General features: G+C 50.8%; 1 protein-coding gene and 1 non-coding gene across 3 annotated transcripts in view; one reads left to right on the forward strand and one right to left on the reverse strand.

Annotated features, from left to right (window-relative positions):
- Positions 1-216: 216 nt before the first annotated feature.
- The window catches only part of MATN2 (matrilin 2), a 76171-nt gene continuing 55481 nt past the window's right edge, over positions 217-20906 (forward strand). Inside the window, exons 1-2 of one of the 2 annotated variants that reach the window (XM_087825296.1) lie at positions 217-277; positions 7231-7395. In XM_087825296.1, coding sequence (XP_087681422.1) covers positions 7257-7395 — 139 coding nt within the window. In that variant the 5' untranslated portion in view covers positions 217-277; positions 7231-7256. The remainder of the gene's footprint in view (positions 278-7230; positions 7396-20906) is intronic. The other variant, XM_087825297.1, reaches the window with a different exon arrangement.
- On the reverse strand, positions 5375-5481 carry LOC148091329 (U6 spliceosomal RNA). The gene has a single exon (XR_015715829.1). It is a non-coding gene; the product is annotated as a U6 spliceosomal RNA (small nuclear RNA).

The following is a 20906-nucleotide window of genomic DNA, read 5'->3' on the forward strand; positions in this document are numbered from 1 at the left end:
CGCTCCCTCTCCGCGCCTCGCCGGCCCCGAAGAGGACACCCCCTTCCGCCGCCGCGGCCCCGCCCCGCCCCGCCCGCGCGCTGGCCCCGAGCCTGGGGCGGCCGGCGGCGAGGGGAGCGCCGGGGATGGGACTCGGCGGCGGCGGCGGCGGCGGCGGCGCGGGCTTCTCGCTCGGCTCCCACGAGCGGTCCCCGAGGACGGCCGCGGCTCTGGTCGCGGCGAGCAGGCCCACGAGGCGCGCCCGGGTGGCCGCGTCCCTGCCTCGCTTCCCCCGCAGGTGAGCTCCGCGCGCTCCCCCGGGGTCTCGTCGCCCGCGGACCCCTCCCCGGGCGCAGAGAGACGGACCGACCGACTCACGGACAGACAGGCGGACGGACAGGCAGAGCCGGGGCGCTGCGCCCCCCACCCCGCACCCCCGGGCCCCGCGCGCCAGGCGTCCCCCCGTCCCTGGGCCCATCGCCCAGACCCCCTCCGGGCAGAGCGGAGCGGGGGGCCGGCTGCCCGCACCCCTCGCGGGGCCTGCGAGCCGGGCGCGCTCCCTGCGCGGGGCCCCTGGGGCGCTGTGTCCCGCCGCGGGGCGCCCGCCCCGTGCCCGCGGGCCGAGCCAGGGGCACTTGTTGAGCCAGGTGGATGCGGAGCGCGCCTCCGGCCGGCTGGCATCTGAGTGCGCGGGGCGTCTGGGTTCTGTTCTTTGGTTCCCGGTGGCAGCTTAAGCACCAGCTTCCATACACTGCGGAGAAAGGGGGGGGGGGGGGGCATTTAATGGCAGCTGCTAGAAACCCCGAGAACAGTTTGGGGAGAGAACAGGAAAATGGAGACGCTCCCTGGTTCGGGTCTCCAGGCCTCCAGGACTGGAAGGTGGCTCCTCAGGAACACGTCCTCTCACCTGCTGGCCCTGTTCCCAACTGCCACAAACCCGGGAGCCAGGAGACATCTGCCCCAGGTGCATTCAGTCCGCCTTCCAGGTGTGGGGCAGCCAAGAAGCTGCAGGGGGCTGTGGTCAAGAGCAGGGACTCTGAGGTTGGCCTGCCCAGGTTGCCTAGGTGAGTGACTTTGGAGATACCCAGCTACTCTGACCTTCAGTTTCCTCATCTGTTTAATGGGATAATACCCACAGGGCTGTGAGGATTATTAAAATCCGTAGAACAGTTCCGGGCACATCCTAAGGTTAGGTGAGTTCCATCACCTGTCTTTCCAGAAAAAGCAAGAAGTCCCTTTGAGCAGTCACCTGCTTCCCAATTCAGAACGATGGCCTCCCCATGGCCAGGTGAAGGCGGCAGACGGTCCACATGTATTTAGCTGGAGTTTTCCATTTAGGAGTCCACTCCTGCCCAGTTCTCCCTGCCTGCTTTCAAGGCGACAGACTCATATACCAGGATGGGTTTATGGTTTGGAGAGTTTTCTCTCAGCCCCTGAAGCTTGGTCCTTAGACTCAGTCCCCTGTGGAGAAAGCGGAGACCTGTGGCACTTCGCCTCTGTTTCCCTATCTGTTTACATGTTTATTCCTGCCGGTAAAGTCCAGTCTCAGGCCCCCAGTTTGCTGGGCCTCGTTTCTACAGATCAGGGCTACAAGGTTCTTTGCTTTTAGAGTCCACGCCCAGGCATCCTGGAGCCACGGAGGCCTGAGCTCACTCGCTGGAGGTGCCACCGCGGAGTCCACCTCTGAGATACCGTCCGATGGTTGTCCTGCCTGAAGCAACCTATATCTCTGTCAGCAAGAGGTCTTGAAATGAGCCCCAAGATTTCAAGAAAAGGAAATAGATAATTGCTCCTTGAAAGACAGAGAAAGAATAAGAAATTTGCTGGAAGCTCTAGAAAGAAATCCCACTGTTTGCTTAGAAACAGCTCTGACTGGTGCCTACGAGAAGATGGGGGTGAGGCCGGGGCACGGATGGAGAAAGGGGTAGACGCAGGCTCAGGTCTCAGGACAAGCGGGCCAGGAGGGCGTGATGGGTGTAGATGCTGCTTTTGCAAGGTGTTGGGTGCGAGGCTGGGTGGGCACGAGAGGGGACATGAGAGGACCCCAGGGTGAGCAGCTGAGTCTAAGCCCAGTCAAGTGGGTGAGAGTCCTAGCGCGTTCCCCGGAACTCGGTCTGTAGCACATGCCCCGTTGAGAGAGCCCTTCCCCGGGGCTCCCCGTTCTTGGGAAGCTCAGGAGGGCTCCACTGGTTAGTGTGCATGTGGGAGTAACGCAGGAGGCTCAGGTGCCAAGTTGAGAGTGGACCATGTCATCGCTGTTGCTAGTAAACAGCGCCAGGGAATAGCCATGAGATCACTTTTGAGCCTTGCCATGTGGCTCGGCGGACAGCCACCACTGCCTTACCCAGCAGGACCCTGAAGGGGACGCAGGGAGAAGGGCAGGGCTGGGCTCCACTCCTGAGGCCTCGGCTGTTGTCCGTAAAGGTGGTGGTGATGATGACAGCGATGGGAGGTGGTGGGGGTACAACCCGGAGCATGTTGATCGTGGCTCCCGAAGGACCTGGGTTCCAGGCTCGGCCCTGCCAGCACCACGTGTAAGAATTTTAAAAAGTTACTTAAACTCTCCGTGCCTCAATTTTCTTATCTGTAAATAAGGAATAGGGTTATTGGAAGAATTAAATTAGTTAACACACATGAAATACTTAGTGCCTGGCTGAGAGTAAGTGCTGAATATCTATTAGCAATACCCATTATTATCTGAGCCTCGGTTATATCATCCATCAAATGGGCACGATACTATCCATGCCACAGGATTGTTGTAAGGGTTAAATGAGATAATATGACTTAATCCACTAGCGTGCAGGATGTAGTAATGCTCAGAGTGAGTTGGTTGAAACGGAAATTTTTACCAGAATATCTGCATGTAAAGTCAGTGGCTGAGCATGTGGACCAGCTAGCGTTTTTGGAAAGTTCTTCTGAGCGTATTGTCAGAGGAACCTTAATCTAGCGTTGGAGAGTGTGGCTCACTGCCCATCGGAACACCCATTGCTATTGTAGGTTATTGCATTAGTTTCCTATGGCTGCTGTAACAGATTACCACAGACTTAGTGCTTAACTGCACAGATTCCCTTGCAGTTCTGGAGATCAGAAGTCTGAAATAGGTCTCCCTGGGCTAAGATCAAGGTGTTGGCAAGAATTTCTCCATCTCAAGATCCTTAATTTAGTCACCTCTGCAAAGCCCCTTTTGCCACATAAGGTAACATATTCACCTACCCATGATCTCAGTTGTCATAACTCAATCCAACCAGCAAAGAGTAAGGGACACTGTATGGAGCTCCTGGGCTGAAATGGAGGGTTAATGAGTGTGCATGTGGTGTGGTGTGTTGGTGGGGCGGGTGGGGGAGAGTTGTTGAGGTTAGCAGTGTAACAGGGCTGGATTATGGGGCCTGGGCAGATAAACTAAGGAATCTAGATTTTTATCCTAATGGTATGTGGAAGTCACTGACAGTTTCTGAGTAGAGCGTGAGAAGCATGTGTTGGGAAGATTGAATTCAGTGCTACTGCCAGATGGATTCAGCAGGAGAGACTTAGAGTCTATTAATTAGGATTGTGTCAGTTTCAAGTTACAGAAAAATGTGACAGTGGCTTCAAGAAGGAAGTTGATTTCTGTTTTGTGTTCTAGAAGTCTGAAGGCAGTGAGTCCAAAGCAAGAGTGGGGTCAGGGACCCCCTCCTGGGCCTCCTTGCTTTCACCACGCAGCATGGCTTCCCTTCCGTGGTGCCTCGTGGTTCCCAGCGACTGCTGGGTCTCCAGCCAGGAGGCCTCACTCCGGCCAGCAGGAAGGGAAAAGCAAGGGCGCAGGACTTTAACTGTTAAAACCTAGGCCGTTCTGGTAGCTTTAGCTGTTAAAACCAGGGCAGTTGTTGCCCTGCGCTTTGTCATTTAGCAAGGGTACGTTTAACTTTATAGAAACTGCCAGATTGTTTGCCAAAGTGGCTGCACCACTTTGCATTCTTACCAGCAATGTATCGGGGTTCCAGTTTTTTCACAGTTCTCTGCCAATGCTTGGTTATATCAACCTTTCTGATTGTAGCTATTCTAATGGAATCTCATTGCGATTTTAATTTGCATTTTTTTTAATGACCAAGAATGTTGAACATCTTTTCATATGTTTATTTTGTCAGCTGAATATCTTCTTTGGTGATGTGACTGCTCAAATCTTTCTCACATTTTCAAGTGTGTTGTTTTTCTTTTTCTTATTGAGTTATAAGAGTTTATATAGTCTGGATATAAATAATATATCAGATATATGTTTTGCAAATATTTTCTTCCAGCCTGTGACTTACTATGCCAGTGCATTGTGAAAAAGGGAAGTTTTCAGTATTTATATATTTTTTATTGTTTTAAAATATATCTTTATTGATTTCAGAGAGAGGAAGGGAGAGAGAGAGAGAGAGAGAGAGAGAGAGAGAGAGAGAGAGAAACATCCCCTGCTGGGGATCGAGCCCACAACCCGGGCATGTGCCCTGACCGGGAATCGAACCGCGACCTCCTGACTCATAGGTCGACGCTCAACTGCTGAGCCATGCTGGCCGGGCCACCAGCATCACTTCTTTTCTGCTTTGTTAGTAAGTAAAGTGTTACTCGAACACAAGCAGTGTGTGATCTCTTGACAGGTGATCTGATAACCAAGAGGGCTACTGAGTGTCTAATGGGCGGTGAGGGTGTACAGTGTGGAGACACTGGACAGAGGGATGATTCAGGGCCAGGTCGGGATGGACCCGGAAGGCCTGTGATGTCATCACCCTACTCAGAATGGCATGACATTTAAAATTTATCAATTGTTTATTTCTGGAATTTTCCATTGAATATATTTGGACTGTGGTCGGTTACAGATAACCGAAACCGCAGAAAACAAAACTGCAGATCCAGGGGGACCACTGTTTTTGCCCGGCTTGGAGGAAGGAGAACAGCATTAAAGTAATAAATAGCATATAAATGATGTAACACACTGACAGTGTCAGATAAAATGTGGTTAAGTATCAAGGAAGCTTGAATGTAGGTTTAAGGGAAGAGAGAGCTTTTTTTTTTTTTTTTTAAAGAAAGACTTAAACGCATAAACTGTAATTGAAAAATTTTAAAAATAATAAAAGACCAGAGAAAGAGTCAAAAATCTTCTAAGTTTCCTTCTTTTTCTCAGAAGGAATCTCACAGATAAAGCTATGAAAAGGGACCGGTCCAATTCGTAAACAGTTTGATCTGTTTAAAAGGGGGGTAGTTACCTGTGATAAGCCAGTGTGCTCTGGAGCTTCACCCCTTTACCGGCTACACAACCTTGTTCAGGTTACTCGGCTTCCCCGAGTTACTGTAAGAAGTAAATCACTTAATGCATTTAAAGCACTTGGCTCAGTGCCTGGCACATAGTAATCCCTGAATAAACATTTCCAGTTTTTAAAAAAATGTGGAGCACTCCACGATTTCGCGTGTCCTCCTTGTGCAGAGGCCATGCTAATCCTCTCTGCTTCGTTCCAATTTTAGCCTGTGTGCCGCCAAAGCGAGCACTGACATTTGCCATTTTTAATATAATTTTAATGCAGACTGAAAAGTGAGCTACCTCCATGCAGCAAGTGTGAGAAACTGTGGACTTTGAAGGCTCACAGGCCTGAGTCCATCTCCAGCTCAATTCCTGGAAGCAATTTGCTGAACAAACAGTTCGCTTAATTATTGAGTATTTTTTTTAAGCCTGGGAAATGGCCCCTGCCCCGGCCCAGCCCTCTTCCTGCCCTGGGAAAGTGGCTCAGTTATAGTCTTTTATGAATCAACTTCTGGTGATGTGCCCTGCACATGATTGAGTTTCCTCCTAATCAATGAGTTGGCAAGTTGGCCTGCTTAGCCTGGGTTCGAATCCCTACTTTGTCACTTACTTTAGCTGTGTGACCTTAGTCGAGTTATGAAATTTCTCTGAGCCTCAGTTTCCTCGTCTCTAAAAAGGCAGAAATAATAATTCTGATTTCTGCAAGACAGGTGTAAGGATGAAATGAAGTCTGTTGGGTGAAATTGCTAAGAGTAAGATATTTAGGATTTAGTAAAGATTTTACATGCAAATGATACTACTTAAAAGTCGTTCCTCCTTAAATATTCCCTCCTCCCCACCTAATTTATATCAGTTAATAAATTGCTATGGCACCCATTATATTCATAGGTAATGGAAGAATAAATTTAAACCCAGTCCCAGAATATTGCCTTCTCCGGAAGGACTTGCCCCCAAGCAAAATAGTCTTGACACCACTCACCATGTGGCCTCGTACCTTTCTCAGCCCACGTAGAGCCCTGAGATGGGCCATCGTGGGAAAGCCTGGATGTGACCGTGTCACTTCTCTGCTCCGAATCCTTCCTCCTAAGCCTTCACACCAGCTCCTGTCCAGGACCAATACAGCAAACGGGTAAAGGCAGGTGTATCCTGGTAAAGACAGTGCTGCTCTGGTGGAAGCTCCCATCACCCGTGGACCTGAAACTCAGCTCAGGGTTGGAATTCTTTACGTGCACGGGAGCTGCTTCTCTCGTCCCCCGGCTGCTTGGCTTGGCTGGCTGTCCCTACCTCCCCGTGCGTGCCGGGCACTGTTCTGAATGCCGTAGTTACGTGTATTAACTCCCTCAAGTAACTAATATTATCCCATATTCCCATAAGGCTTGAGAGGGTCAAGTAGCTCTCCCAAGGTCACACACGGTTAGCAAGTGTCAGAGCCGAGATTGACGGAGGTCAAGCGGTCTGGTGTCAGAGCCTAAGCCCTGCGCCACTGCGCCGTGCCCGCTCTTAGCAGATGCGCGGGGGAGGCTGCGAGGCTGGCCAGGGGATGCTACCTTATGCCACCCACCCATGAACTCCTGGGGAGACGTATATATATCAATTTGTGCCATTCACTATTATTAGACTGAAGGAATATGGTTACTTGGAATCCTCAGATGTGGTTTTTCCTTTTTCAGATCCAAGATATAGAATGTGACTATGAATAATTGATCATAAACTGAGTTGAGGAGAAACTTCAGGGTAGATTTTCCCCCTGAAGTTTTCTGTTCAGTCTCATAGTGACCAAAGTAATGAAAAATTCCAACTATGCGTGCCCTGCTCAGAGCTCCCGAGGAGTGCCGGCGGGGGTTGGTTACCTGAGTTCTTAAGGACCACACGCAAATGGTATTTTAAGTACAAGGGGCACGTGTGAAACATGAGAAGACGGGGAGCAGTCTGCAGAAACTAGAGTTCCGGGGCGCCCCGGCATCTCACCCTGCCCCCTTCTCTTGTGTTTGTCACAGCCTCGCCCCTCTTCCTCGCCTTGAAGATGGAAAAGGCGCTGCTGGGCTGCTTTCTGCTGATCCTCGGGCAGACCCTCCTCCCCGCGGAGGCCAGGGAGCGGCTGCGCTGGAGGCCGGGCCCCAGAGGAAGACACGCGCGGACCCACCCCCAGACGGCCCTCCTGGGTGAGTGCTGGGGGCAGCGCCCACGGAAGCAGGCCACAGTGGGTGGGGAAGGTGCCCAAGTAGCAGCCTCCCCTCTGTCTTCATCAGTCAAAATCAAGAGCCCTTTAAAAATGAGCTCATGCGGCTGCTGTGGGAGCCCCCGTCCCTGGGTCCCCCCGGGTGGGCTGGGGGAGAGGGGATCTCGCGGGCCATGAGCGCATCCTGGCTTGAGGCTGTGGCTGTGGCTGTATGTGGGTTTTCAAAATGATATGAAATCTCTTCTATTCCAACGTCTTCTATTTACTCGGAAGCTCGTGATTTTTCTCTGAGACGCAAGGGCAAGATTTTCCATCTGCAGAGGCTCTTGCTGGACTTCGCTGGACAAGGGCGTGATGAGGATTTTCGTGGTTTTTGTCCCGCTAACCTGTGTTGATGATGCTCCCCCGCTGGGCGGCATGGGACCCGAGCAGGGGGCCTGTGGGAGGCAGGAGTGGGCGCAGAGAGGTGGGGACAGCGTGCTGTTGGGAACGGAGGAAGGCCAGGGCTTTGATGCCCACCCAGTGAACATGTTTTCTTCAGGTGAGTTTTTCTTTCTCTGGGAGAAATGAAAGGTCACGGAAGCGCGTGGGATATGAATAAGTGGTCCCGGTTGCAGTGTGGGCTCGGGTAAGCCTAGGACGTGGGGCTAACAGAAGGTTGGCCAGTGGCAGAGGCTGGGGGTTAGCGTAGACCTGGGTCACATCCCGGCTCTGGTACTTACCAGAGGCGTACACGGGGGTGGTGTCATCGCTCTGACGTTCACTTCTCACCCATAGAATGCACTGTCAGTGCTGTCCTTGGAATATTTCTGTGAGGAGAATTGAGGTAAGACAGTGTGTAAATCGTAGGTATGCAATGAATGTAAGTTTACCACGACTCCCATTCCCGGTGGCCTGGTGGCCTCAGCATCCAAAGTTACAACCAGATACCAAAGGGCCCAGAGAGCCCTGTTCTAGGAGGTTGGACTCTACTGATGTTGACCTAAACGATGACCCCACGACACTTCAGTGTCCTGAGCATCCCTGTTTCCATACTGATGTAAACATAAGGCTTCTGCAGCTGCAGAAAGGACTGGGGAATGTGCAGTATGCTGATTAAAGGGTTTTTAGAAACAAATTTCAAGATGATAAACATGTATAAAGTATATAGAGAGAACTGGAAATGCCTGATTCCTAGGTCACCTGCAGGGAACGCACAGTCGGATTTCTGACCGGGCCGCTTTGGGAATGAGCCACCACACACTTTGCCAGAAAAGCATATTCTTTCTCTTGGCTCAAAATCAATCAGTCGGTCAATCAATCAGTCGATCAATGTTTCTGTCACACATGCGCACACCCCAGCGCCTTCCCCAGTGGGCAGCGTTCTCTGCCCTCCTTGGCCCTAAGCTCAGGCCCTGAAGCGGCAGCCCCCGTCTTCTGAGGTCAGAGCTAGAAGCTCTTTTGCCAAAGGCGCAAACCCCACATCCAGTATTGCCTCCTATTTCTTATTTTGCCGGAGAATGTTTCAGGGACAAAGACTAGGATGGAAGGTGGCGCATCTCCCCGCCCAGGGAGTGGCAGAGGGCCGCTCCCGGACATGCTGGGAGGCTGCTCGGCTTGTGAGCGTGGCTGAGTGAGCGGGAATCATGAACCTGGAAGGCAGAGCCCACAGCCTGGGCCTGGATTGTCAGGAGCGGTCTGCTTTTGGTCTCGGACAGGGAACGGAGGTGGAGGAGCCATGCTCATTGCAGTCCTTGCTCTGAGTTTGGACGACCTTCTTTTCATTCGTACCTTGTGTTTTGTGGGTGTTTGCTTTTCTTGTTTCCTATGTTCCGAACATTGCTCAAGCCATGCTGCACTTTTTTGGTGGCCGTATTGATGATGTCCAGTGGCCTAATGCATTTCACTGTTACTTCATTACAAGGGTGTCTCTGAAAGTTTAACAGAGTAGAAACAGAATTGTTTCTTAGGTTAATTTTTGTTTGAATTTTTGGATTAAAAAAAAAGAAGAAATGTTCCTATTGATTTCAGAAAGAGGGAGGGAGAGGGAAGGAGAGGGAGAGAAACATCAACGATGTGAGAGTCATTAATGGGCTGCCTCCTGCACGCCCCCTACTGGGGATCGGGCATGTGCCCTGATTGGGAATTGAACTGTGACCTCCTGGTTCATAGGTCAACACTCAACCACTGAGCCGCGCCAGGCACCGGATTTTTTTAAAGCTTATATTTTATGTCTCAATTCAGGTCAGAGTTCCAGTAACAACTTGAGTTAATTAAGAAAATAGAACGCCCTTATCTGCCCCTCCTATGAACGACTGCAGGCTGCTCAGCAGCAGCCTGTGATGTGCGTCCACAGGGGCTTGTCTCTTACTTCATCCTGTTATCTGGAATTTTCTGCTCCATGCCAGGCACGGGAACTTAAAGAGCACCACCACCAGGAAGCACAGTGTAGCGGCGGAGACAGCCGTGTAAAGAAAGCGTTGATTTGGTGGAACCTGTGCACAGCAGCAGAGCCAAGCTCAGCGACGGTCCACGCTGTGTGCTGTAGGCTCCATATGAGGCAGTGAGTGGCTCTCAGACTTCTTGGTTGCAGAACTCTTTTATACTAAAAAGTTATTGAGGGTCTGGAAGAGCTTTTGTTTATGTAGGTTAGAGTTAGAGCTATCAAGGTTTATTGGATCAGAAAGAGACACAGAGAACTTTAAAAATATTAATTAATTAAATTAAAAATAATAAGAATAAGCCCACATCATAACCTATAACTGAAATAAGGTATTTGTATAAAAAAAATCAGTATTTTCTAAATTTAAAAAATTGGTGAGAAGAATAGCACTGTTCTGCACTCTTACGAGTCTGTTTAATGCCTGGCTTAATCAAAGACAGCTGGCTTCTCATTTCTCACCCACTCATTTCGTTATGAAATGCTGTTTTGGTTAGACTACGTGAAGAAAATATGACCACAGATATGTGGTCAGATGAAGGAGGAGCATTTTAATTGTTTAAAATAGAATTGTGGATATTCTTGTTTGATAGACTTTAAAATTTGGCAAGTGGTAGATTCTTAAAGGTTACTTGAAATGGAGAATCTAAAACATCATTAAACTTTTGGTACTTCCACACTCATTAGAGAATGAGAATCTAAAAGGCAAACAGTGCCATTATGAAAATAGTTCTGACCTCGTAGACCCTCTGAAAGGGTCTTGGGGCCCCCTAGGGGTCCCCAGAGCACACTTTGAAACGGTGAAGGTTGTGACCATGTGGAGCCCTGAGGGGCCGGGGGGTAGGAGCAGAGTGAGGATGGAGCCTGGAGGCGGGCCCTGGTCATGCCGTCAGGATGCCATGTCTGCAAGGCGGGTGGTCTGAGCTGGAGACAGGCCCAGAGGAGGCAGGAACCAGATCACATAGGACCTCAGGGTTCCCACAGAGTCTGGGCTTCATTCTGCAAGGGTGGGAGCCTCTGGCGGACTTGAGCAGGCGACGGCCTTGATCACCGCTTACTGCCTTTCCGCCCACCGTGCCTTCTGGATAGCCTCGGCCTTCCTGGGCTCCGGCAAAGGCCAGCGTGAACCTGCACTCCCAGGCCACCAGGGAACAAACGAGCACATTCTCCAGCCCAAGTTCCTCCTAGGCAGCCATGCTGGCAGGTTGGAGCGCAGGGTGCTCTGTACCCAGAGCACAAGCTCATGGAGGCCTTCAGATTCTCGCCCTCTGCACCCACTCCCCCTCCCTCATCAGTGGCACAGATGCCCTCCCAAACTCCTCCAGCCCCCTGCAGGGGACGCTAACTGGAGGCCATGCTCCTCCCCTGCCCCCTGATCACTGCTTGCTATGCTTTTGCACATTTTTTCCCTTTGGTAGATCACTGTCCTATGGGGGTGGACCTGTCACCAGGGCAACCGGTGTGGATATATATATATTTTTTAATTGTCACCCAAGGATATGTTTCTTTTATTGATTTTTGAGAGAGAGGAAGCTTGAAGTGCAAGAGAGAGAGAGAAATATTGACTGGCTGCCTCCTGTATGTGTCCTGACTGGGGACCGAACCCACAACCTAGGCATGTGCCCTGACCGGGAATCGAACCCGCAGCCTTTTCATGTACAGGGCGATCGATACTCCAACCAGCTGAGCCACCGGCCAGGGAATATTGGCCTCTTTGAGACCTTAACCGCCTTGTGCGGGAATGTACCCAAACCGTCCTGGCTGGCACCGGGCGGCTCTCCCTGTTGCGTCTGTCTTTTACGAGGTCTTGCTGACGTGGGTGTGCTTTTCTGAATTTACCAGCCTAGCTCATCTGATTTCCACTAACTTGGAAACCTTGTCCTTTTGCTACAGTGGAGTCCCCTTCCGATCAATATTGCCCATGCAGAATTCGTGTTTGTGCTGCAAGAGAGGACTTTGTGGCAATAGGATTCAAGAAGGGGGAGGCGGAGATTTAAAAGGCGGCTGGCCCCCTAGTGTGGCCAGGGGATGATGGAAGCGGAGCCCCCTCCAACTGCCCCCACACACTGCTAGGAAAAATCCAGAGTCGTTGGGGGTGGCAGTGAACCCAGAAGCCACAGAATTTAGTGAAATTTCTTTACGATGGTTCATTTACTACTTAAAAATAAAGCTAATGAAGACAATCCGAGAACTCACTGTCTACAACCCTAGGTTCTGTTCCTTGGAAATCACAGTACGTGACAACACTTATTTCCATTTTTGCTCACATCTCTCATTAAGCCTGGCATCAAAATATGAGTAAAGGCACAATGTGTTTCATATAAGGAGGTGAAGCCTCTTGGGTTCGCGATGTGACTGGAGGAGTTGGCTGGCCTGGGGAATTAAGTGTAAGAATGTCCGGCTCTGTGTTGCCAATGGAGGTTTCCGCCCAGGTTGAGAATTATTAACATTTTTAACCATTGGCTGCTAGAAGACTCACTTTTATTTTCTCAAACAACCCCTCATTGATGTTTGTTGGCACCCTAATCGAGGAAGGAAAAGCAGATGCTAGAAGCCATCAGAGCTTCTGGCTCCTGGAGAAATGATCCACTGCGGCCACCAGTCTGATATACTCTGGTGGGTTAGAGCTTTGTCGTGGTTAGAACTTTTGCTTCCTTCCCTAAGCTTTCCCAGGGCCCTCTTCCTTCCACCTGGAATATTTTCCCTTGGCCAAGGCCTATGATCAACCAGCGCCAGGCCAGCTGCACCTCCTTCTGTTTCCAACCCTTTCAGGTCAGGACCCAAAGCAAGGTCCTTCTGCCCAGTGCCATTCGAGATAATAGAACAAGACTGAGGTTGGTAGAGTGGAGCAGAAACTCGATTCTTTGAGCAAGGCATGGAGAAAGGTGAGCTCACGCTCTAACTGCACCTTCCCCCCGACGGGGAAGGAGCCTCTGCATCTGTTGGCTGTGGGTGGAGTGAGCACATTCTTTCAGGCCTGTGTCCTTACTCTTCTGCTGCACTCGGCCCTTCTTGCACACGATGCCTCGTTGCCATCTTAGTTTTTGCACTTGGCCCCTTGGTCTTTGTGCTCGGCCCTCTTCATTCTGCAGCTGGGAATTCTTTTCAGTTCCTGTGAGCCAGCATAGCTCGGGACATAGTGTAGGTATTGAGAAACGTTAGGGTCTTTTGGATGATAGCATGGTGACACTTTCTCTTCCGGCCAGGCAGGACTCTCCCAGGACCTGCCCCCCACACTGTAGGTCTTGCTGAAGTGTCAGCTCTGTTGGCCTTGTATTCCAAGGCATGACAGTGACATGTACCCCAGAGGGATTCCTAGTCTGGTCATTTTTGTCCTCACCTCGTTTTTACCACTAGACTGTATACCCTGGGGGACAGGGACCAAGTGTTTTACATTTCTCAGTGCACCTGTGGAGGGGACTTGTATTTACTGGTTAGGAAGCTGAGGCTCAGAGAGGTTAAGTGATTTGGCCAAGTTGTCAAGCTTCTGCAGACTGTCAGCGGATGGGCACTGGCACCAATTCAACACCAACAGGAATCCCCAGTTTGGGGTGCAGTGAAGAGGGAAGCTTGATTCAGTGCCAACAGCTCAATTGTGATACGGCTGTGAGGACGGCACAGCTGTGGGACAGCTCAGTGTGACAGCTCAGTCATGAGGCAGCGCAGCTGTGGGACAGCACGGCTGGGAGGTGGCCCTGGGAGGAGCTGGCCCTGGGGCCAGGTCCTTCTTTGGCTAGACAGCTCTGCTCCTGAGCCTGTCTTTGGTGTCTCATTTTTGGTGTTTCAGCTCCAGCTGGGGGAACACAGTCTTCAGTCTTTGGTGGAAAAGTGTCATTCTGGCCAGAGGACTCCAGATCCTCGAAGTTTGCTTGGTCCAAAGGGCACTGTCCTGACTGGCTAGAATGGAGTTGCTGTGCTTGGTCGGTAAAGATGCTGATGCAGGGGAGGGTTATACCTGGGGCCACCAGACCTCAAGGCCTGGCTTTGGTCCTGCCCACAGCAAAAACTCAGTGTGTGGGAAGGACTGAGTAATTGACTCATCCGGAAGATTCAGTTGGATGGTTCCAGTCTTGGTTTGACTCTTAATTAGCGAGTGACTGTGTAGGTCTCCTTTCTTTTCCATTTCTTCATCTCTTAAGGGAGATGGTTGGAGTCAGTGATCTCAGGTCTTACCTAGGATGTGACGACAATCCGCGATTCCTCTGCCTTCCAGAAGCCCCTTCTCTGGCTCCTCTGATGGGTTGGCTTTCTTTCACTCTCTCCAGTGGGAGAGCCAAGGTGGAGCCATACTCTGGAGGCCAAGGAGGGAGAAGTTTTGAGACAGAAGGGGGTGGAGTAGGTGAATCAAGCAGGGGAGTGGGGGTGGGAGGTTAGGATTCGGCAGGGGTGGGTGGGGCAGTGGAATTAGACCGGGCTTGGGTATAAATCAGCATGATCAGGCAGGGATTGGGCCGAACGTCAGGCAGCTGAGCAGTTGTTCTGAAATTTCATTGTGCATCAGAAGGTCCTGGAAGGCTTATCAGAACACGGACTCCTGGTCCATACGTCCAGAGTGTCTGATTGGGCAGGTCTAGGTTGTGGCATGTGAAGTTAAAGTTCCCGAGACCTCAGTTTGAGAACCATTGCAGAAGAGAAACTGGGCGATGGGATGTGGGTGGCGAGGAGGAAAAGATTTTAAGAAGAGATGCTCTGGGGCACGAGCCAGAAAGACAATGCAAGATGAGTAACATCTGCAGGGAAACTTGCAGCTGGAGAGTGTAAACTGACTGTAGCCTGGGTCCGCCCCTTCCGAAGCTTTGCAAATAAACCGCTAGCATTTTTCTACCCAGAGGATTTGGCAGAGATGGGCCTCAAGCCTGTACAGGGAGCCAGCCTCTCTCAACACAGGGTCTAACAACGCACATCCAGAGAAATGAGTGTCCGCTGTGTGTCTTTACCATGGAACCGATGAGTGTCGTGACTGCTGCTCAGCCCGGGCGTGCTGTTCCCCATAAAATACATCTCTTCAAGCACATGCTGTTTTATGTATAAGCCAATGCCTCTGTTATCGTCCATTTTTTAATAAACTATGAAGTGAATTCCTCATTCCTATCTTGTGATTAACACAGGGAGAGCCCCCAAAACCATAGTATCAGACTTCTAATAAGCCACAAGGTTAAAAGCTTTCCTAGCCAATGAATTCCCCCCCCAACAGATTCTTTCTCTCCTTCTCTCCCCGTTTTCTATTAAACTGTTTATTCCCTTTTCTAGAACTCTTCTTTATCTCTTCTTTTTGTTAAAAACAAGACAACAGAGGCAACCAATCAACGTCTCCCTCCCCCACTCTCTCCCTCTCCCTTCTTGTCTAAAATCAATTTTAAAAAAAGAGGCGATACAGCACCGAACACCTGTGCTTTCAAGGAAACAGGTTTTTCTTCTACATGAAACTTTATAGCCGCCAACGAATTTCCTCCTCAGGCATCAGGGATATTGAAGCCTTGGGTGTAGAGGGTTAAGTAAATCTCTAATGGGCAAACTCGTACATTCCAGGATTCTGGGGAGGTGCCTGCAGAATTAGGAAAGGAACCAGAACATGAGGACTTTCTCCTCTAGTTTTAAAAAAGCTAAATATTTGCTTTCCAAGGAAAAATCTACCTTAGGAGTCTTTGAAATAACATTTTGGTAAACAAGGGAGAAACTGAGAATTTCGTAGTGATGCAGCATATAGGTGGTTGAGTCCCCGGGTTTTACTTCTGGGAGTGTTAATGAAAAGAACGAAAGATTGATTACAGGGGAGTTGCGTTAGGTTTTTGTAGTCAAGGCAAATCATTAAGCCGTTAGTAGGCATGGCTTAATAGCTGTCACATAGCAGATTTTTTTTTTTAACTTAAGTGGAATACTTTACATTTTTGTATTAAATTTTATCATCTTCATTTAGGTTAATCACTCTTGATTAATCTCTTTTTTCTCCTTAACTTAGCAAATTAGAATCACTTGCAAATTTGATAAAATGCTTTCTATACTCTTTCTCTAAGTCCCCAGTGAAAGTATTAAAATAGTACTTTGTATTCTTTGGAAATGATTATAAAGAAAATCTTTCCTTTAAAAAATTCATGTCTAAATATTTAAATCTATTAGATACTGAAAATACAAGGGAAGCTACTTCAAAGAGTTGCTTTGAGTAATCAACCCAAAACATTTCATCTGCTCCTGAGAGAAAATATCACAGAGACTTGAGTTGTAGATTAGTTTGCTAGGGCTGCCATAACATAATCATGGGCTGGTGGCTTAAACAACAGAAATTTACTTTCTCATAGTTCTGGAGGCTAGAAGTCCAAGGTCAAGGCGTTGGCAGGGCTGGTTTTGTCTCTCCTTGGCTTGCAGAGGGCTGCCGTCCCCCCGTCCTCACAGGGCCTTGTCTCCATCCACGTTTCCTCTTCCCAGAAGGACACCAGTCATGTTAGGTTGGGGCTCACCCATATGACTTCATTTTATCTGAATTACCTCCCTCTCTAATACAGGCACATTCTGAGGTCCTGGGAGTTAGGATGTAAACATACGAACTTCAGGGGCGCAGTGCCATTCCAGGCTGTTGTCGCCTTTCACCTTCTCAGATGGCGGAGGACAGTACGTCGTCTGGGGCCTGTTCCTAAGCAGCCGCCTTTCGCGCGCTGAGTCACTTTGCGTTCCCGTTGCAGGGTGATGTGACTGTCACTCGCAGGCCCTGGGGAGGCACATGCAGAGCCTTCAGCAGTGTGGCGCCTGTTAACTCACCGTCATGAGCTTCTGAGTCCTTAGAGCAGGTTGGACAGACCCAGAAGGTCGGGCCGCCAGCATCCGAAGGCTGCCGAGGGGGCCCAGTGCGACTCAGCCAGCATGGGAAACCGGTTCCAAGTAAGATTTTTCAAAAGCCAAGGATCAGACCCCCTGGCTCAGAAAAGCCTTCTCTCAGTCTGTCCAGAGGAGGCCGATTTGCAGGGAAGGATGAAAGGAGGGCGGTGTGTGCGCTTCGGATGCTCAGAGGACACTGGGGCCGGAAGGGAGGAGGGGGGAGCAGTTGCCCTTAGCCCACAGCCAGCCAGGGAGGAAGCCGTCAGAGAGGACGCCGAGCTTCTGCAGGGAAGGGGCGGAGGCCAGATGCGGGCCAGCAGGCGAGGACCCGGGCTCGGGGCCTTTGGAGAGCAGGCATTTGGCCGTGAGAAGCCCTGGGAGGACGAACCCCGAGGCCTTAAAGTCAGGTTGGACCACGGAGTCGGCTGAAGAGGGGTCCCGTCTAAAGGGCTCAGACCTGGCAAAGGCTGGGAGAGGCTGCTTCCCATGGTCAGCTCTTTATTTCATTTTATTTTGTTTTTTTAATCTCACCCGAGGATGAGAAGAGGGTGGAAGGGGGGGGGGGAGAGAGAGACATTGATGTGAGAGAGACACATCGATTGGTTGCCCCCACAGGTGCGCCAGCCGGGCCAGGGATCAAGCCTGCAACCGAGGTCCGAGTCCTTGGTTGGAATCGAACCTGAGACCCTTTAGTCTGTGGGCCAGTGCTCTAACCATTGAGCCAAACTGGCTAGGGCTCTTTTTTTTTTAATCATTTTTTATTTTTCAATTACAGTTGACATACAATATTATATTAGCTTCAGGTGTGCACCCTGGTGATTAGACATTCACACTGTTGTGCAGTCATCATCACTATTTCCAGAGCTCTCTCATTCTCCCAAACAGAGACTCCACACACTAAGAAATAACTCCCTCCCCTTCCTCTGCCCCAGCAGCCTCTTTTCTACTTTCTGTCTCTGCGGATTTGCCTGTTCTAGATACCTTATGTAAGGGGAGTGATCTAACGTTTGTTCTTTTGTGTCTGGCTTTTTTCACTTAATATTTTCAAGGTCCATTCATTTTCTTATGGCTGAATTACACACACACACACACACACACACACACACACACACACACCCACGCTGTTTATCCACTTGTCTGTTGCTGGACCCTTGGATTGTTTTCACCTTTCGGCCGTTGTAATGCTGCCATGGGCATTATAGGAACACCGCCTGAGTCGCCGCTTTCCGCTTTTTGGATGAGTGCTAGGGATGGAATTGCGGGGACACGTAATTGTCGCACTTTCCGAGGAGCCGCGGGCTGTCCCGCAGCAGCGCCGCTCTGCACCCCCAGCGATGCGTCAGGCTCCCCCCTCCGCATCTGGGCCGACACGCATTCTCTGGCTCTGTCGGTAACGGCCATCCTCGAGGCTGTTGCGTTTTATTTCAGGCGTTTAAAATGTTTATTCCCAGAAGGGGTCCTGGGCTTCTCCAGGCTGCCATGGACAGTTAGGAAGCTGGGATGAGGGGACCGGAGCCCAGGGACACTGTTGCTCCTCTAAGGTGGAGCGAGGGACCAGCAGCAGCCCGGGACTCAGTCGTGTCCCCCGGCGCTGCATGGGGCCTCCCCCTCTTGCCACATGGTCCTGCTCACGTAGACACTCGCCCCAGCCAGTGGTCAGAGTGAGTCAGGGCTGGCACAGAATCACCAACCAACCAGCCCCAGACACGGGCGAGACGGGCACAACCCCCGCCTGCAGGCCTCTGCGACATAAAACAACCCCACGGCCACAGTGGCTGAAACTTGGCGCGCTCAGCAGATACGCACCGAGGGCCGTGTGGGTTCCAGCTCTGTGCTCACACGGGGTGTCTGGGAGGCGTCCAAAGGCACGTCCCGCTGAGATGCCCAACTGGCAGGAGGGAGAAGTGACCCTGTGCACGTTTCCCTTAAGTACAGGATGGTGTCCTGGACCGTTGTTCCGCGCTCAGGACCCTCTAGCTCTGCAGAGGCACAGCCTGGGTGGCTTCTCTTTTCCCGACAGTGCTGTTGTCCCCGTTTCTTCCTCTCCTCCTCTTAACCCTCACCTGAGGGTATTTTTTCCATCGCTTTTCAGAGTGGAAGGATGGGAGAGAGAGAGAAACAGCAGTGTGAGAGAGACACATCAATTGGTTGCCTCCCTGGCACGGCCCCGAGCGGAGCTGGGGATGGAGCCTGCACCCGAGGTATGTGCCCCTGGGCAGAATCGAACCCAGGACCCTTCAGTCCGAGGGCTAATGCTCTAAACCACTGAGCCAAACTGGCCAGGGCATCATCCCCTTTCCTTACTGAACATCCACTGATTTAAAGATAAAGTAGCAGTTTTTTTCTCTTCCAACCTTAAATCAGATGTTGGCTTTAGAGAAGAACCTCTATAGACATGAGAACTTTAGAGACTATGTGTAATTAGCAAGACAGTTTAATGAATTTTATTTTTAAAATGGGAAAAGTTGTACCATCAGATTCACTCATATGTGCAGTTTTGCTACCTCACAAATGGTGGTTGTGAGAAGCAGCAGAGCATCCAAAGCTGGAAAGGAACTGAGAGGCCCCATTCAGTCTGGCCCCAAAGATCAAAGTGCCGTAGTCAAAAAAGAAAGGGTACGTGGCCCCAGTCTTCTAGCTGGTGGCAGGGTGGGGACCAGAACATGGCTCCCTGGACGCCCAGTCCAGGGCTTTCTTTGCAGCGGCGCCTTGCTACCATATAGTTCTCAACACAGTACCAGGTGGGAGTAATAATACTAATAACAAATATAAATGGTTCTTTGACTATTTGTGCCAGGCACCATCCTGTTACATATATTCACTCATTTAATCCTCATGACAACCCTAAGAGGCAGGTACAGTCATTGTCTCCATGTTGCAGAAGAGAAGCCTGAACGTTAGAGAGAGCAGGTGACTTGCCCAGGGTGGAGAATGTGTGTGGTGTGGGGGGACGGGGGTGTCCTGGGAGACAGAAGGCTGCCCACCGTTGCACCACATTTGTAGACCGGGGAGATTGAATGCGGTCTTTAAGGTCCCTTTTCAACTTCAAAATGCATGTCCTCGGTGCTTTGCAGTGATCAGGTCTGTAAGTAATACTGTTTCAGTTCATTAAATGTGCGGCCTCATTGATCTTCATCTTCATGATTAGCTGCAAGAAAGACTATTTGTAGAACAGCCTAGAAACCAAAGTCACCAAGGGTGTGAGGGATTCCTGAAACGTTATTTCTGACTTCCATAGCAACCCTGACATTTGGCATTAAGCGGAATGGAGTCAACTAAAGCAGCTGGAGCTGAGCATTTGCTCAAGCGCTGTGTGTGATGAGGAAAAAGATTGCTGGCTCAATAATTTTCCTTTTGTGTAATATACCATCTCAGTGTATTTTAGGGAGTGGAAACCTAAGCCAAGTGAAATAAGAATGGAGGAAACGAAGCGTTGTATTGAAGTGGGGAGAGAGGACAAGTTTCCGAATGAACTTATCCTAGAGAGAGCAATCTAGGTGCCTGGGGAGTCACTGTGGAGAGCGGGATGGAGGTGTGCATGCAGAGGTTTCAGGGGGGAGAGGCTGGAATTGAACCCAGGACCCTTCAGTCCATGGGCCGACACTCTAACCACGGAGCCAGACCGGCCAGGGGCCCATCCTATTCTTTGAGATTCAGCCACACCGCGTCACCTGCAGTTGCCCACGCTTGTGTGCACCCCCTGTGCTCTGGCCTCCAGGCCTTCGCTCATGCTGACCCTCCGCCTAAAATGCGCACCCCACCTCTGCCTGGCCAAAACCCGCTCATCCTATAATAACAGAATTCTATAAAACAATTTAATGTTGTACCCATCAGCTTCTTTGCGCATCTCCCACCCACCGTCGTGGGATCGGTGCTCTGGTTGCTCATGTTTTTATCAGTCATGAATCTGTCTTCTCTACAAGGTTATCAGCTCCTTCTAGGCCCAGCTTGGTTCTCACTCTGTATCCCCAGCCCTTAGCGCAAAGGGGGGTTTCCCGTGTTCGCATAACTCGGCCAGACCTGAGTGATGAGAGGGGCGTCCCAGCCGCCAGCTTTGCCCTTGCCGCTGGAGGGCTGCAGCCCGCCCGGGGCCAGGCGCGACGTGCCGGGGCCTCTCCCTCCTGGCGCTCGCCGCTCGCCGCCTGGCTGCGTCGCTGCTCCCGGGCCGCGGCTCCGCTGCTGACTCCACTGGCCGACCGCTCAGGAAGCAGATGGGGCAGTTGTCCAACTTATTAAAAAAGTTAAAACGCGCCTATGGGTCAAAT

Source organism: Miniopterus natalensis, chromosome 16, assembly GCF_054644295.1.
Source record: "Miniopterus natalensis isolate mMinNat1 chromosome 16, mMinNat1.hap1, whole genome shotgun sequence".
NCBI classification, from domain to species: domain Eukaryota; kingdom Metazoa; phylum Chordata; class Mammalia; order Chiroptera; family Miniopteridae; genus Miniopterus; species Miniopterus natalensis.